This window comes from Podarcis erhardii, assembly GCF_964252035.2.
Source record: "Podarcis erhardii genome assembly, chromosome: 7".
Classification (NCBI taxonomy): Eukaryota; Metazoa; Chordata; class Lepidosauria; order Squamata; family Lacertidae; genus Podarcis; species Podarcis erhardii.
In genome coordinates this window covers 15,100,808-15,119,490 of record NC_138511.1, presented here as the reverse complement: position 1 = coordinate 15,119,490, position 18,683 = coordinate 15,100,808, and the positions used below count along the sequence as shown (strand labels likewise).

Sequence of the window (18,683 nt, the reverse complement as noted above, 5' to 3'; positions counted from 1 at the left end):
ATCTTGCTTCGTTTTTAAAGAAGGGGCCATAACTCGGTGGTAGAGCATCTGCTTTGTATGCAGAATTCCGTAGTCTTTTGCAGCATCTCTAGGTAGGGCTGGGAAGGATTCACTGTCTGAAACCTTGGGGAGTAGCTGCCGGTCAGTGTAGGCAGTGCTGAGCCCGATGGACCAAGAGTCTGACGCTGTATAAAGCAGTTTCCTGTTCTATGGATGGGGAAGAGACATATCCCAGTGGAAGAGCATCTTCTTTGCCTCCAGGACGTCCTAGGTTGTAACAGACCCAACATCTCATTTAGAAAGGGGTGGATCAATGTGAGTACCAAAGGGAGAGCTAACTATCCCCGCTTGGTCTTCTCAACATGCTCGGAGTCGAAACCAAACCTTTACTAGAAACACACAGATCAAGCTCCCCAACTCAACTTCTCCACCGCCCCTCCAGCTTTTAGGGGTTTTGTGTTGTTATTCAATTCCACCTCCCCCCTCTGCCAGGCCCTCTCCTGTTGCTGTGAAATTCAATCAGGTCTCCCAGACCTCTAGGCCCTGGAGAACTCGGCAGCTGCATTCTCAACTGTCTCGAAAGCTTAGCCCCGTCCCCTTCTCAAACCAGGATCAGCCCTGAGAGTTTTTGGATTCAATTGAAAATGAGGTTTTTAAAAATAAATAAATAAAATTAAAAAACAGACACAGGTTGCAGCTGGAATACATATGGTACAATTTGATTGGCTCAGATAACTGCGCACCAGGATTTATGAGGAGGGGAAATGGAGGGGGGAGAGAATGTGGAGGGTTTCTTTAGCTACGATTCCTGCATTTCAGGGGGTTGGACTAGATGTTCTTTGTAAGGTTCCTTCAAAACTCTATGATACTAAATTGGCTAGCTTTTAAAGGAAGCACGGATTGCCAGAAAATAATTCGGAAGGGCAGAAATGGCCCTGGTAGGTCAGAGTCGGCTCTGCTAATCCAATAGGATTTTCGGGGACTGATAATAAGACAGTGGTCGGCCACTGGCAGACGGGGGCCAAAGGAGGGCCTTCCTGTTTGCTGGCCTGCTCTGTCCTGACACCTAGTGGCCATTTTTTGTTTTGCATGGAGCCTGTGCAAGAATAGGCTTTTAGAAAAGATGGTTCCGAAGGGTTGGAAGATGGTTTGCGACCAGGGCCGGATTTAGGTTTGATGATGCCCTAAGCTACTGAAGGTAATGGGGACCTTTATATGCCCAGGTGTCCTCTGTCAACAACAAATTGCCCGTGTTTTTTGTGTTGAATATATGCTATATGGTAATTTATGAACCTATCTAAAGCCTTTTGCACATAACCAAATATGTATTTTATCAAAATAGTTGTTGAACTGAAATACAATTAAGAAGTATATTAATTGTGAAATACAATTAAGAAGAAGTATATTAATATGAAATACAATTAAGAAGTATATTAATGTGAAATAATTATTAAGCTCTAACTTAAAATGATTTTTTAATTCACAATGCAAACACATTGGAATTTGGCAATAACAAAAGTTCCTTTAGAAACACAATTTACAAAGACTCATAATGGGGGGGGGGCAAGAGAGTGGGGCCCTAAGCTATAGCTTGTTTAGCTTATACGTAAATCCGGCACTGGTTGCGGCAGGTGGTGATGGTGCCAGGGCGTCAGATCATTCATGGCACTTGCTCCCTTGACAATGCAGAGAGTCCATAGCTCAGGGGACAGAGACCCTTCTTTGCATGCAGAAGGTCTCGGGTTCAACCCCTTGGCATGTGTTTCCCCCCATAACTTCCTGCCTTCCTCTCTCCCTTCTCCCAGGTGTGGTTCAGCAACCGGCGGGCACGGTGGCGCAAGCAGGCCGGGGCCAATCAGCTGGCAGCATTCAATCACCTGTTGCCGGGGGGCTTCCCTCCGACTGGGATGCCCACTTTGCCTCCTTACCAGCTGCCAGATTCAACTTACCCAACCACCACCCTTTCCCAAGGTGGGTGCTCCGGGCTTGGGTGGGGAAGTGGGTTGTTTCGATGGGTGGGTTGTGTCGGAACCTGTGTTCGACCGAGCGACTCCTCCGGAATCGCCTCCGTTCTCTCCTCCAATGATAATTAATGACCTGAGCCTCTGATAAGGCTCCAAGCATGTTCCCATTACGCAGAGTATCCAGCACAGGGAAGGACGAGAAATATGAGCTACATGCTAAGAGTTTTATTACTAAGCTACGCAGACAGAAAATAAATACATCCTCTCTCTGTGACAGCAGAGAGCAACTGAACCACAAAGGAACAAGAAACCAATAAACATCACATCCGCCTCCTGTCTTCTGTGAGACTTCCAACAGCCTGGAATGTCTGGAATGCAAAACAGAGTCTTGTGACTCCAAAGCACTGCACAGTGGCAACACACAGAAACCAACAGGTTGATGGATGGCGTTTATATCAAACCTCAAGGTGGCAGGCATGGTGCCACCCATCCCTCCTTGTTTAATCCCCACAACAATCCTGTGAGGGGGTTTAGGCCGAGAGGCAGGGACTGGCCCAGAATCACCCAGTGAGATTCACGACAGAACGTGAGGATTTGAACTCTGGTTCTCCCAGTTCCTAGTCTGACTGGCACAGAGTGGGCAGAGCCAGGGATTGGCTGAGCCAGAGCGAATGATAGCTGAGATCTTCTAGGGGCAACACTGAGACTCAGGGCTTACCCACAATTCCTCTGTTCCCACTGCTTCCCCCCGGGGAAAACCACTCGGAGCAACCAGCAATTAGGGTTGTCTCCTGCTCTGTAGACTGGCGGCTGCAGGTTCGATCCCCGCCATCTCCTGGTAAAAGTCTCTTCCAGCCTTTACCCAAATCTGCAGTTTCTGTTCACACCTTGGGGCAAGGGGGAAGTAGTTCTTCTTGCATTGCCAAAGGCTCTCGGTCACTCTGTTTCTTAACAGCCCTAGCACATTCCTCTGCAGCTTATATTTCTTGCTTCACAGCCCAAACAATCAAAATCCTACCATTTATTAATTTCTAGGCTTTAGAGAGGGTCCCAACCAAATCTATAACATGCCCCCCCTTCACTTTAGCAACAGGGACAGCTTTCCACAGCTGGGCATGAGAAAATAACAGGAGGTTACTAACAGCGTTCAGAGCAGTACATCAAAGCAGATAGTTTGCTTCGGTTTAGTGCTAAATTGGTTTTCCCTGAGAAAGGAGTGGGGCAAGGGAGAAACCGCATAGACTCATCCCTAGAAAGCATGGGTCAAGCAGAAAAGTGGATAGCTCAGTTGATTAGAGCGTGCTGCTGATAATGCCAAGGTTGCAGGTTCGATTCCCATAAGGGACGGATGCACATTCCTGCACTGGAGGGGGTCAGACTGGATGATCCTCAGGGTCCCTTCCAACTTGATGAGGAGGGGGAAGGTGACAGGCAGGGCCACCCGCTGGACTAGTTGTAAGAAAGAAGCCCCATTCACCCCAATGGACCAGACCTCCACTGAAACAGATGGTGGGAACATGATTTGGGCCTCAGGTCAAGATGGCGCCTCCAGCCAGCCAGCCTTTCCCCCAAAGGAACACAGTGATGGTTAGGTGATGACAGCCACCGCTTCTAACCCAATGCTTCTTTTTCCCACAGATGGGGGCAGCACTGTGCACAGACCCCAGCCTCTCCCACCATCCACCATGCACCAGGGAGGGTTGGCTGCCGCCGCTGCAGACTCCAGCTCCGCCTACGGGACCCGACACGGCTTCTCCACCTACTCCGACAGCTTCATGAACCCCGCAGCTCCTGCCAATCACATGAACCCTGTCAGCAATGGCCTCTCTCCCCAGGTAGGCTGCTCACCTGTGTTTTGCTATCGTCTCCGGCCTAAACTGTAGGCAGTGCATGAGGAAACTGGGAGAACGCATGGCTGTTCCCACGTGTCCTTAGTTGAGCGCCGCAGCGTTTTGTTCATTTGCTTATTGTATTAAGCCAGCATAGGCAGCCTGCAGCCCTCCAGAAGGCTTTGTATGACAGCTCCCACCAACCCTACGCTGGCTGATGGAATTTGGAGTCCAACAATACTTTGAAAGCTACAGGTTCCCCATTTCTTATTTCCCCCCACTCTTCCTCAGAAGACTCCCAGAGTTGCTTACCAATATCGGAAATGATTCCCTTTCCTCAAGCTTGCAATCTAATAGCCACGACACAAAAGGAAAGGGGATTGGAAGGGTGGAGGAAAGAAGCAAACCCAGTTACTAGTTCTTAGGCAGTTAAACAATTCTACAGGTCTGCAGCTGAGGCTAAACTAGTTTTAGATCTGTGGCATTGCCAGGTCACCCAGTCAAAGACGGAAACGGAGCCCTTCAAGGAAGGAAGGAAGGACCTTTAACAAAGTGCCACCACATATTTGAGGACATCCCACAATGTCTGCTTAGCCCCAATTCTGTTGCAATGCAGACACTGAGTAAAGGCCCTCTTACGCCTTCAGGACTTTGGCTTGCTGCCACAGCTGGTTTTAGTTTTTTTTTTTAAAATAATTTTTATTGGGTTTTTACATTTTATAACAACAGACACACACACAAAGACAAAGACAAACAAACACACAAATACAATTACATACCCTAAGTTTCTTTACCCACTTTCATTGACTTCCCCCCACCCCCTCCTCTTACATCCCAATTCCAAAGTTAATTCAGCAAGTTCTTACCTAACCTCTTAAAGATATTCACATTGCTTTTGAAAATTAAAATCTTTTGTTTATCTGTATTCAACTATCCAATTCTCTTATAGTCATTAATTTCTTTTTTTTTTAAGGTCGATCTAACTTCCCCTTCACAAATTTTCCCTTTATTATATTAATTATAGGTCACATTGACCAAGTAAAACAAAACATAACATTTTATAATTCTATTCTCTCCCCCCCCTGCCCCGGTTTCTGTCCCTTCCTAGACAAATGTCCAGAAAACAAACAAAAAATATTTCTAGCCCGGATTCCTCACGTCCGAGGCGTCTGATTCTCTGTCAGTCCCTCTCTGCCAGCTATATTGGTAGTCCTCTTTGATGGTCCTAAGACCCCGAAGGAGTTCAGTCAGAGTCAGATCATATTTTCTTTCATTCAGAATGTTGAAGAGTGTTTGCTGCGAAAGACCATCTAGTTTTCCATACTCAAGAGAAAAGTCCCAATCATATTGCTTTGTTCTTTCTAGTTTTAATATTCCAAATACTCCAGGGGCTTCTCTCTTCTTCTTTCTCATCTTTCGCAGGTCTGTAATCCAGAGGTCTTCTTGCTCGTACTCTGACGCTGCAGATTTCTGGTTGATATTTTCCACTTGTAGTGTCTGAACTCCTTCTTTTTTCTCTGTCAATTCCAAAGGCATCTCTTCCTGCTCAGCTGCAGAATTTTTATCGTACATCTCCTTTGTGCATTCAGCAGAGTTGTTTGTTTCAGGATTCAAGGTCATAAAAACTTTACTCAGAGCCATACTCTGCTCCTGCAGGATTCCCACGAGAAAAAACATTTTTTCTATCTCCGCCAGTAATTTTCCCTCTGCAGCCATTGTAATGTCACTAATTCCCCCTAGGGGGCTTTCAGTTATTTAGTAGTCCTTTTCCAATAATCTGTTACTTTGTTATTATCAATACTTTGTTTCCAATCGCCTCAGTCCAAATGTATCAACTTTAATTCCAAGAGTTATTAAATAGCAAAATTCTTTACTTTGTCCACCCGTTTGACAGCTTCTTTGACAGCTGTCAAACTCCTTTCACTTCTTCCTCCGGGACCCAAATAGGACACTCCCGGGTTTTTTGGGGGGGATACACACAAAGTTCCAAATTCCCTTTCTCTCCAGCACAAAAATCTTGTTCTATCAAATTTGTGAGAAACTTTTAAATCCTCAAAACAGTATTCATTCCGCCTTAATTCTCCGTTCCTTGCTTTGAAACGTCTATAAGTAGAGGGGGTGCGGACTTCCCTTTAACACATCCCCCGATCGTGCCGAATTCACAGGATAAAATTTTTAAAGTCCAAATTCCACTACTCACGGGTCCTTTGTTATCCAGTCCAAATTTGGGAAGAAAGTCAGCGCTCTCCGGCCATGGCTTGCGGCTTCACTCTACTGAGGTAGCGGTCTACTCTCAGCACCACGCCACTCTCCGTACCCTCTGCCACAGCTGGTTTTAGGATTTGCTGTTGATCTACAGATGTAACGGTCAGCCTTGTTTTTTGTGATTTGCCATGAAGGTTTTTTCCTTAAGCTGCTTTGAGATGTGACTTTGCAGACAAATTAACCAGTGAATTCCGGTGTTGTATTTGAGAGCCTCTGTTTGAAAACCATGAATGAATAGTTCCAGATACTCTCTGCTAACCGCAATAGTGGGAGACGAATCGTAGATACCAATATGCTTTGTCCATGCATCTTCCTATTGCAATATGTTATTAGACAAATCTGCATATTTATTTTGTCTCCCAGACATTGTTGGACTGCAATGCACATCAGCTCCACCCAGCATGGCCAATCATCAGGGATGATGGGAGTTGTAGTCCAGCGATATCTGGAGGGACACAGGAGGAACCCCATTCTTGTATTAGAAGAAGTCACGAGTTGTGATGGAGGTAGCCAGGGGCAGTAAAGTTGGAAAGGACCACCAAACATCATCTAATCCAATCCACTGTGAGTGCAAGAATCACAGCTGAAGAATCCCTGAAAAGCACTAGGAAGGGAATTCTGAGCCAGAATTCTGTTCTTTCTGACAGAAAGAACACACCTTATATTTTCTTTGGGCCCAAACAAGTTCAAGGTCCATCAGTAATGCTGGATCCTTGCCCGGCCTGAAACCCTGGAGGGTCGTCAGTGTAGACAATACTGAGCAAGATGGACCAAATAAGCAGCTTCCTAACACGTGTTAAATCTATCCCCCAAGTGACCACATTACAAATAGTACAGAATAGGTCTTTGGCGAAGTTAACCCACGGTCCTTAAGGGTGTTACATCACTAAAGAAGAGCGTGAGTGGCAGAGGGTGATTGCGTCAGGCCTTTTCTTGACTTGGTTGGCTTCTCCCTCATTTCCTCTCCTCCCCTCCCTTTTTCTTCAGTGTCTGTTTAAGTGTAATAAGCATTTAAATGAAGTATTGCCTGACCAGGGATGGAAAGAAGAGGAGGAGGAGGGAGAGATTTGGGAAGGAGGGGAGAGAAGTAGAAGGGGGTGTTAAATAGCAAAGAATTAGGGTGGGGGGGAGGGAGAAGATCAGATGCAAATCACTAGTAGAAAGGAAATTATGTGCAATTACCCAGCAAAACTGGGCAGCTTCTGCCCACCCCTGCCAACAAGATCTCATTAATAAGCAGAAAATAAGATTGAAATGGTGTGTAAAAGAGGTGGAAAAATGAATTTGAATGCTGCATTTGTCCACAATTACCCCCTCGTTCACACATATTTTATTGCAATTTTTTTATTATTATTCTTAATCTTTCCATCCCTCAAAGCAGATTGGGAACATCCTGGCATTATGGTTGCAGAGGGAGAGGCATTACGGATTTCCCTTTTTCTTTCCCTTCTGCCCCCCTGAAAGAGACTCTGCCCACTCTCAAATTTGCAAAGGCCGGGCTGGCGGGGATCAGAATTCATTGCTTCGGCTTATCGCCGTGTAGGAACAAGTTCTTTTCCGGGGGGAAATGCCCGACCTTCAATTGCGTGGTGAGGCATCCTGCAATGCGTCTCTTTCTTTTTTCCCCTCTGTAGGCGGGAACGCAGGAAGCCGCCTTAGGCAGAGACAGGGCGTTCGTCCACCTAGCTTAGTGGTGCCTGCACTGACTGGCAGTGGCTCTGAAGGATTCCAGAGCAGATCTCCCCACCCCACCCCTACTTAGAGATGCCACTGGGGGCTAAACATAATAAGAAAAGCCTGCTGGATCAGGCCAATGACCCACCTCCAGTCCAGCATCACCTTCCCATGGGAGAATTTGGAGGCAGAGAGTAATAATAATAATTTATTTGTACCCCACCCATCTGGCTGGGTTTCCCCAGCCACTCTGAGCGGCTTCCCAAAAAATTAAAAATACATCAAAATATCACACATTAAAAACTTCCCTGAACAGGGCTGCCTTCAAATGTCTTCTGAATGTCAGGTAGTTGTTTATCTCTTTGACATCTGATGGGAGGGCGTTCCACAGGGAGGGCACCACTACCGAGAAGGCCCTCTGCCTGGTTCCCTGTAACTTCACTTCTCGCAGTGAGGGAACCGCCAGAAGGCCCTTGGAGCTGGACCTCAGTATCCGGGCAGATTGATGGGGGTGGAGATGCTCCTTCAGGTCTAATGGGCCGAGGCCGTTTAGGGCTTTAAAGAACAACACCAACACTTTGAATTGTGCTTGGAAACGTCTTGGGAGCAAATGTGGGTCTTTCAAGACCGGTGTTATGTGGTCTCGGCGGCCGCCCCGAGTCACCAGTCTAGCTGCCGCATTCTGGATTAGTTGTAGTTTCTGGGTCACCTTCAAAGGTAGCCCCACGTAGAGCGCATTGCAGTAGTCCAAGAGGGAGATAACTAGAGCATGCACCACTCTGGCGAGACAGTCCGCGGGCAGGTAGGGTCTCAGCCTGTGTACCAGATGGAGCTGGTAGACAGCTGCCCTGGATACAGAATTGACCTGCGCCTCCATGGACAGTTAGGTTGGTAACATCAACATGCAATGGGGGGATAACATCATGGAGCATTTCTCATCCCCCAAATGATAGAATTGGCACAGTCATTTTTACACTTCCATTGAGGAGGCACATTCCTTTTGGGAGTTCTCTGGGAACATAAGAGCCTGCTGGATCAGACCCTTGGCCCATCCAGCCCAGCATCCTGTTCTCAAAGTGGCCAACCAGATGCCCCAATGGGCAGAATCTGAGCACAAGAACTTTCTCTCCTACTGCAGTTGTCAGCAGCTGGTATTCAGAAGCATCACTGCCTCCTCTTGTGAAGGGAGAACATGGTTGTCACGTCTAGGAGCCATTGATAGCCCTCCACGAAGTCGTCTGACCCTCTTTTAAAGCCACTCCAGTGGCAGGGAGTTCCACAGTTTAACCATGTGCTGCACGAAGGGCTTTCTTTAATCTGACCTGAATCTTCCAACATTCAGCTGGATGCCCACAATTTCCAGTTCTTACGAGAGACAGAGAAAAGCTTTTCTCCATCCTTTTCCTCTGTGCCATTTATCATTTCGTAAACTTCTGTCACCGTGCCTTTTAATAATAGTAATAATAATAATAATAATAATAATAATAATAATAATAATAATTTATTTATTTATACCCCGCCCTCCCCAGCCAAGACAGGGCTCAGGGCAGCTAACACCTAATATAAAAACAATTGATTGAAATACAGCTTAAAAAACAAGATTAAAATACAACATGAAAACATTAAAATGCAGCCTCATTTCAGTGGAAACTCAAATCAAAAACTTTTTGGGGGATGAAAACGTCAAGTCTTCACCAAGGCTAACTATCCAGACTGGTCTTACATGGACCGGAAAAAAGCCAGGGAAGTCCCCAAATAGGAGTTCCAACACAGAAGGAACTAAAAAGTCACAAATGCTACAATTTGTCTTCCTAGGGGAGTCTCTCCTGGAACCTGAGCCTTCAAAGCAGCCACCCCCTCTTGCCTCCTGGCTCCCCCTGCTTTCCTTTAACTCTCTGCCGAGATCACAAGAAGACCTCACTCCAGAGATCCATTGAGCCCAGCATCCTGTTACCAAATGCTCCATTTGCGAAGCCCGCAATGGATTCTCCCTCAAAACAGGTGGCAGTGGGGGCCACCAACATGGATGGCTTCAGCAGAGGATTAGACAGAACCACCAAGCCCAAATGCTGTCTGTGGCTACTAGACCTTAAGGTCCACAAATGACAACATTTTGGAGGTCCCAAGTCACAAGATGGTTAGGTTGGTCTCAACTGGGGCCAGGGCCTTTTCAGTACTGGCCCCGATTTGGTGGAACGCTCTGTCACAAGTGACTAGGGCCCTGCGGGACTTGACATCTTTCCGCAGGGCCTGCAAGACAGAGCTGTTCCGCCTGGCCTTTGGTTTGGACTCAGTCTGACCCTTATGTTTCCCTCCCCTTATGGTTTTGACTTTTAAAATGAGACTGCATTTTAAATTGCATTTTAACCTGTATTTTAAATTGTGTTTTTTTTCCTTTTTCTTTTTTCTTATTATGTTTTTACTGAAATTTTATTGGTGTTAGCCGCCCTGAGCCCGGCTCTGGCTGGGGAGGGCGGGGTATAAATAAATTTTATTATTATTATTATTATTATTATTATTATTATTATTATTATTATTGCCGCAATGGCTATGTTCTGCCTCCACTGGCAGTATTTGCAAACCCTTGGTTGGGAGAGTGCTGCTGCCATCAGGTCCTGCGTGGGGCATCTTGCTGGCTACAGCTACACCCGTGTACAGTGGTACCTCGGGTTAAGTACTTAATTTGTTCCGGAGGTCCATTCTTAACCTGAAACTGTTCTTAACCTGAAGCACCACTTTAGCTAATGGGGCCTCCCACTGCTGCTGTGCCGCCGGAGCACGATTTCTGTTCTCATCCTGAAGCAAAGTTCTTAACCCGAGGTACTATTTCTGGGTTAGCAGAGTCTATAACCTGAAGCGTCTGTAATCCGAGGTACCACTGTACTTGGGCCACGTTTGCAGGTTAAAGAAGAGCCTGCTGGATCAGGGCCACAGGGCCATTTGGTTCAGCATCCTGTTCTCAAAAATGCCTTTGAGAAACAAGCTAGCAGGCTTGGTCTGTTGCTGGGGCCAGGGATGCTTTTGAAAACCAGTTTCTGGAAACGGCAGGAGCATAGCTGTCAGCCTTCCCCTTTTTTGCGGGAAATTCCCTTATTCCAGTGCCGTTTCCCACTGCTTCCCGCTGCTATCCCAGATTGTTAAATATCCCGTAGACTGTCCCCGGGACAGGGGAGGCTGCTGATCCCTTATTTTCAAGGCTGTTGATCCCTTATTTTCAAGGCTGCTGCTTCCTTATTTTCAAATCTGAAAGTTGACAGCTTTGGGCAGGAGCAGAGATGGCTCTTGGGATTGGGACTTGCTTCCTGTTGGGACATCTGGCTAGCCACTGTGGCACCAGGATGCTAGGCTACATGGGCCATTGGCCTGATCCAGCAAACCTCTTCTTTTATATGTAATTTTTAAATTTTTGTATCGAATGGATTTCCTATTTCCATAAGGCATTAGGAAACAGAGGCTGCAGTTTTCCTCTGCCTCTCCCCTCCTTCTTGCAGAAAGCTTTGCCGAGATCCCAACAGCTCAGTATCACATACAGCCCTCGCTCCGTAAACTTTTAACCTAAAGGATCCCACAAAGCTGGCATTTCTTTCCAGTAAACTTTTCCTTTCTTCCTTCATCCGCCCCCCACCCCCACCCAGAAGAGCCATCTGCTGCTGTCAGTTAGATCCCTGGGCTGAGGGGAGTGGGAAAAACCGGAGCAAAAACACGTCTCTCTCTCCTGCTTCTTTTTCTCATGTGAAAAGAGAGAAGTTTATTTTCCAAGTTGGGGCTCTGCCCTGGGATTTGAAGGATGGGGGTGGGGTGCATTGGAAGAGAAAAGAGGGGTTCCTGCAGGTGCCTTTGTAACAGAGATCCTTTCCTTTCCAAGCTGAAAGCCTTTTGAACTTTATAAATAGGGCCTGCTAAGCATGTGGACATCGATTTTCCAACTTTCCCCCCATTTCTTTTTTGATATATATTTATTTACAAATAAAATGCAACAAAATATAGTAGTAGATGGCAAATGAAATGCAATAGAAGTAGAATAAAAGAAGCTATCGGAAGCCAAATATATAGGAAAAGAATTCCATTGCAAATTCACACGTAATGAATTAATATCCCAAAAGTTCCATGTACAACAAATAGGTTTACATTCTCCTGTACCTTATTAAAGGTAAAGGGCCCCTGACCATTAGGTCCAGTCGTGACCGATTCTGGGGTTGTGGCGCTCATCTCGCTTTATTGGCCGAGGGAGCCGGCGTACAGCTTCCGGGTCATGTGGCCAGCATGACTAAACCGCTTCTGGTGAACCAGAGCAGCGCATGGAAATTCCGTTTACCTTCCCGCCGGAGTGGTACCTATTTATCTACTTGCACTTCGACGTGCTTTCGAACTGCTAGGTTGGCAGAAGCTGGGACCGAGCAATGGGAGCTCACCCCATCACGGGGATTCGAACCGCCGACCTTCTGATCAGCAAGTCCCAGGCTCTGTGGTTTAACCCACAGCGCCACCCATTTCCCTTGTACCTTATTACTCCAGCGCATTATGAAAAGGCTGCATTTTTCAATGAAATTGTTGTCTGCCCTCTCTGGTTGTCACCATATAAGTAAGTTTAACCATACAAACTATGTCCCATCTTTATTTTTCAACTTTGATTTTCCCCCCTTTCATTTTGCAAAAGGCCCCACTAATTTGGCTGTTTTGATTGGAACAATTTTGTCACGCCTTGGGCTATTATTATTATTCTTTATTACATTTATATCCCACCTTACTTCTTCCGAGGCTCTCAAAGCAGCATACATAGTTCTCCTATCCATTTTATCCCTACAACAACCTAGCGAGGTAGGCCCATGGCTGAATAGGGATTTGAACCCTCGTTTCCCAGGGCCTCATCCAGCACTCTAACCACTGCACCTCAATGGCTCTAGGGATGGGGGGATGGAGAGAGAAAGAGGAATTTTAATTTAGTTTGCATTTGAAGATGAATTTATCAGATTGGCTCATCCTGAAAAGTGCATGAGCCGAAATGCAGCCATTTTTTCATAGAATCATAGAATTGGGACCCAAAGGGTCATGTAGTCCAACCTCCTGCAAATGCAGGAATCTCAGCCAAAGCATCCATGACAGATGGCCATCCAACCTCTGCTTAAAAAACTCCAAGGAGAGAGAGTCCATCTCCTCTGTTCCACTATCGAACGGTTCTTAGCATCCAAAAGTTCTTCCTAATATTTAGTCAGAATCTCCCTTCTTGTAACCTGAAGACACTGGATTGGGTCCTGCCCTCCAGAGCAGCAAAAAACAAGATCGCTCCATCTTCCAACGTGACATTTTGCAATGCTGTTCCGCAGCCTGCGTATAACTGCATACGTTGACTAAAATGGCATGCAAAACATGGCTGTGAAACGTGCTTTGCAAAAAATGTGTACAGGTCTGGGGCGGGTGCCAGGAGCAGGCCAGTACTAGCTCACATAGTGTCAGGGAAGTTAACTCTTTTATATATATATATAAATATTTTTATTGGTTTTATTGGTTTTGAACATACAAAATTATAAAACATACCACACAATTTATCACAAATACATTCTTATTGGACTTCCATCAGCACCTCTGATAATCCTCCATCTTAATCACTTCTTACGCATTTCCTAGCTTAATATTGCCTTTACATTCTTAATATATCCCATCTCCTTCTCCATTTTTGCAATATTTCTAATATTATTCCTCACAGAACTTCTTTCAAACCTACATACGTCGTCTGGTCATCACAAATACTTTTCAAATAGTCCGTAAATTTATTCCAGTCCTCGGTAAACTTCTGGTCCCACTGGTTTCGGATCCTTCCCGTTAGTTTGTCAAGTTCCGCATAGTCCATTAATTTCATCCTCCATTCTTCCATCGTTGGTAATTCTTCTTGCTTCCATTTTTGGGCCAATAGTATTCTTGCTGCTGTTACTGCATATAGAAAAAGCTTACATTCCTTTCTATTTATATCGTTTCCAACAATACCCAAGAAGTTAACTCTTAATTCAAAGAAACAAGCAGCTTGAGAGCGAAGACCTAGTGAGCACAGCAGCTCTTCCCCGTAGATCATGCCCCAATGAGGCAGTTGTGAGGACTGAAGGTCTCTGTTTTCCCACAGTTGCCTAAGCCTCCTCCTCCCTCTGATCCTTCCCAAGCAATCAGAAACTCCATCAACATGCCTGTCCCTGCTCCGCCCTCTTCATACTGCCGTCTTCTGGTTCTGGGGGACCAGCAGGAAGGGGAGCTGATGGCAGCAGGAGGTGAAGACCCCCTGACTTCTTCAGCAGCCTGCCTGACTCTGTCTCTTGCCCCCCCCCCCAGCTTCTGATTCTGCCTCTGATTCTGGACTGCTGTCTGCCACAGCCTCTTCCTGCTCACTAAAGCCTGTTGTTGCCTCTTCAGCTTCTGACACCTCCTCCTTCCAGTCTTCTCCCTCTTCTCCCTCTGTTCATTTATCACCATCCCACCACCAATCCCCTGGCTCTGAGCTTGCTTCCTTTGGGGTTCCCTAGCTGGTGCCTCCCAGCTTTCTTCTGCATCCAGCCAGTGTATGACAGAACACCATTATAAGTTCACACTAGAATGCTGATGAATTTTCATGAGGGAGGGAGAGAGAGAGAGAGAGAGAGAGAGAGAGAGAGCACATAAGCAGAGAGGAAGTTGGAGAAAGTGAGGGAGAGGAATCAAGCCGAGGCTGGGTACATCTTCCCTTTTCTTCAATAGGGTTCCCGCTTCATGCTTGCAGTTTGAAACGGCAACACTTCTTTTACGAGGTTGTTTGTGGCTTTAATCGAGGAGCTAAAAGGGTTGCCTTTCAGCCGGCTGAAGATCTTTGGTTAAAGCTCAGCACGCGTCACAAATTGAAGCCATGCACGGTGAGAAGTCAAGAACTTCTGAGATCAATGGGTCTTGATCCCAGGATTGCAGTCCTGCTGGTCATAATGAATTGCTTATTATGCTTTTGATATCCGGCATGTGCCTGTCTGCCTGTATAAAACAGTGCATTAATGCGGCTGGTGTTCCTCCAGGACCCCTGATCATTTTTACTGCCCTTGTCTACCTCTTTTTAGACATTCAGTGAAGACAATAGCTGGATGGGCTGACTCTGTATGGCAGTTTCCTCTTTATATGAGCCTTTTATTCCAAACCTGAATAAGGAATAGGATCGTACTTAGAGGGGGGTGGGTTGGGGGGGGGAGGACCATAGCTTAGTGCTAGAGTACCTGGTCTGCATGCAATTGAAAGGGTGCCCTGCTCCCTGAAACCTCAGAGAGCGGCTTCCAGTCAGTGTCGACAATACTAAGCCAGATGGAGCAGTTCCTGATTAATTTAGCCCCCGTCAGCCTCCAGAGTCCACATTTGGGACTGCGTCTTGCGGCATTTTCTGAAGGGCTTTTGTCGCCGTCTTTTTGTGTGTGCCTGGGGGCTTCAGAGCAACTGAGCGATGCCGCCTTGGCCGAGAGAGAATTGAAACGCCTTCCCCCCCCTTTCCTTTTTTTTTATTGTCCTGCTTTATGTGGATTAATCAGGGAGCCTGGGAGACGGGTTCAGGCAGGCCAGATAGAGGGAGAGAAAATGAGAGATTAGCACATTAACGCTGGAGCGAAGAGCGCGACGAGGCAGGCGACCTCTGGAATTCGGAGGCAGACGAGCCATTTGGACGGGCTGGAGTGACCCAAAGAGAACTGCGTGTGGGGGAGCCAGGAGGAGGCTTTTGGGCAGAGGAGGCCCAACCGGGGGGGGGGGAGGCAGGGGAAGAAGGTGCCAAGGACGGAAGCCATTCAAATAAGGAGGAGACACGACTGTGTCAAGTATTTGGGAAGATGGATGCAGAATGTGTATATAGGAAGCCACCTTATCCCAGGGAGGGTGGCTGGGTGCCCCGTTTTTGCAGAGGACAGTCCTCTCTTTGAAGGGCTGGCAATCCTCTCTTTTAGGAACAGAGAACCTGTTCCAGAGTGAGGGCCACATTCCTTTGGTGGCAGCCGTCAGGGGCCGCATGTGGGTGGGACTAGAAACGAAGGTGGGTGGAGCAATGGATTTTGCCCTTGTGTCTTAGGAGGTGGCTGGTACCTACACACGCTCAGTGCTCCGTTCAGAAGGTGACTCCAAGGATCCCTTCCAGACAGGAAAAAAGTGCTCGAGGAGGGTATGAAGTAGAGCTGGTGAGAGATGCGAAGGAAGCTTCCTTTATGCTGAGTTAAACACCTGGGATGTTCTGCATGCAAAGCAGGTGTTCTGCCATGGGCCCATCTAGCTCAACACAGATGGGCAAGATCTGGTAGGGGGGACATTAGATTATGTAGCTCATGCATTGGTTACTTCAAGACAGGATTGCTGCAATTCTCTCTATGGGGGGCTTCCCTTATACTTGATCCAGATGCTGCAGTTAGTCCAGAATGCTGTTGCATTGATTGCTGATAGGAGTGAGGCTCAGAGATCTGCGATTGGCTACTGGGCCAACTTCAAGGTGTCCCTATTAGTATATATACAACTGCAGCTTCTGGATCGGGCTTGAGGGAAGCCCCACGTAGAGTGCATTTTAGCAACCCAGTCTTGAAATAACCTAAAACTCATGAACCATTCTAGGATGTCCCTATTTGCACTGGAGAAATGTTGGAGGCTATGGAATAGGATGTCCCTGTTTTCATTGGAGAAATGTTGGAGGGTGTAGCCAGGATTTCCTGTTCCAGACTCCAGCCTCAGTTGGTAAAAGGCATTTCTTGCCAATGTGGCTCCCCGAGCCTCTGTGGACAGAGCTGGACCCAGAAGCACCCCCAAACTGCGAACCTGCTCCTTCAGAGGGAGTGCAACTCCTTCCAGGATAAGCAACTGACCAATTTCTCAGGCACAGGATCTACTCAGTGCCTCTGTCTTGCTAGGATTCAAGCTCAGCTTCTTTTATTTCGAGAAGTTTTCCTATGAGATCACCTTACTCCATATGTGACCATTCAGCCTCATTGATCGGCGGAACTAGCACTGCTACACGTGCCATGTCATACCCATTCCATGTGTGTAAGAACTTAGTGTGGCAGCACCTGCCCTGTGGAACTCCCTGCCTATTGATTTCAAGCTTGTTAGTGCCTCCCATGTCTTCTTTTTGGCACCTGTTAAAAACAGTCTCCTTTAGACAAGCCTACCCAGATGTTTAGAAAGTTGATGTGAGTTTTTGTTTGTTTCGGTCTATTGCTGTTTAAACTTTATATATAGTGGGATGCGGGTGGTGCTGTGGTCTAAACCACAGAGCCTAGGGCTTGCCGATCAGAAGGTCGCCGGTTTGAATCCCTGCGACAGGGTGAGCTCCCATTTCTCAGTCCCTGCTCCTGCCAACCTAGCAGTTCAAAAGCACATCAAAATGCAAGTAGATAAATAGGTACCGCTCTGGCGGGAAGGTAAACGGCATTTCCATGTGCTTCTCTGGTTTGCCAGAAGCAGCTTAGTCATGCTGGCCACATGACCCAGAAGCTGTCTGCGGACAAACGCCGGCTCCCTCGGCCAGTAAAGCGAGATGAGCGCTACAACCGCTACAGTCGTTTGCGACTGGGCTTAGCAGTCAGGGGTCCCTTTACACACACACACACACACACACACACAGCCATAAATTTTTTTAGTGATATGTTTTGGGCGTTGTTTTTTTAAAAAGTTCTTCCTACAACCAAGCAGTGCATACACGTTAAGAAATAAAATAAACAAATGGGGACCCAGGAAGCTGCCTTCTACCAAGTCAGACTGTTGGTCCATTGAACTCAGTATTTTCTACACTGACCGGCAGTAGCTCTCCAGAGCTTCCAGCAGGGAACGTTCCCAGCAATCAAACCCAGGGCCCTTCTGCATGTTAAAACAGCCCCGCAGACGCGTGATTCTTTGGCTCAGGCGGGCAGGCAGAAGATCAGCCATCCTAGCGGGGTCCGCGGTCAGCAAATGAGTAAATTGATCAAAGGTGTCCATGGCTAGAGCTTTGATGATAAGCCCTGGTCTTTAAGCTTATCGCACCCGGGAAATGAGGGGTATCTCATTGCAGTCAATAAGGACCTGAAAAGGGATCATGGGACTCTCTGGGAGCTGCGGGAGAGATAGGGGTGCTTGGAGAGAAAGAGGGAGGGCTTGCGATCTAATCTTGGTTAAGCAGCCAAAGTGGGGGGGAGAGAGAAAATCCTTGCTGCACTCTTGGGAACCGGACAAAGGGGAAATGAGCAGGGTTTTCAGTCCACCTACCCCCCCCACTCTGACTCCAAGTGAATTGTTTTCCTGCATAGGCGAGCTTGAGACTGATTCGCAGCTGCTTGGACTGTAGAATGCCCTGGGGTCCAGCCCTGGGGGAGGAGGATGAAGGATAGAGAGCTGCCGTTAACAACTGGAGCCAGTGTGGTGCAATGGGACAGAGTGTCGGACTAGGACCTGGGAGAGCCCAGGGTTCAAATTTGCAGCTCCCTGGGTGACCCTGAGCCAGTTGCTGCCTCTCAGTCAAACCTACCTCACAGGGTTGTTGTGGAGATTAAATGAGGAGGGGGAGAACCATGTACACCACCGTCAGAGAGGGGAGGGGTGTATATGCAGTAAATGAATGAATGGATGGATGGATGAACTAGTCTACTGTACAAAGGCAAAATGTATATCTGTTGCTCCACCCACATTTTCATCTTGCCCCGCCCCTACTGGCATATGCCTGCCCCCCCCCCACTTTTGATGAGAATGTGGCCCTGACAGCCAGTGTAGGAGATACTGAGCTAGATGCTGATGGCTTCACGCAGCAAAAGGCCGCTTCCTGTGATTCCAGGTTCGATTTCTGTCTTCTCCTGGTTGGGCTGGAGAAGCTGCTGCCAGTCAGTGTTGACAATATTAGGTAGATGGGCCAAAGTTCATCAGAAAGCAGTTTCCTATGTTCCTGTGCAAGATGAGGCACCATGTGTCAGCGATGCTGTAGTGCCATGATTCCTGTTTTGAGCATAGGGTC

At 47.1% G+C, this 18,683-nt stretch overlaps 1 protein-coding gene across 6 annotated transcripts in view; it reads left to right on the top strand.

The window, feature by feature from the left end:
• PAX7 (paired box 7) overlaps nucleotides 1-18,683 on the top strand; it is a 266,012-nt gene that overhangs the window by 111,308 nt on the left and 136,021 nt on the right. For all 6 annotated transcript variants that reach the window (XR_014158747.1, XM_081870996.1, XM_081870997.1 and 3 more), the window contains 2 exons: nucleotides 1,806-1,971; nucleotides 3,603-3,799. Coding sequence is in view for 5 of the 6 variants with exons in the window: in XM_081870996.1 (XP_081727122.1) it covers nucleotides 1,806-1,971; nucleotides 3,603-3,799 (363 nt within the window). In the remaining variant the exon portion in view is untranslated. The remainder of the gene's footprint in view (nucleotides 1-1,805; nucleotides 1,972-3,602; nucleotides 3,800-18,683) is intronic.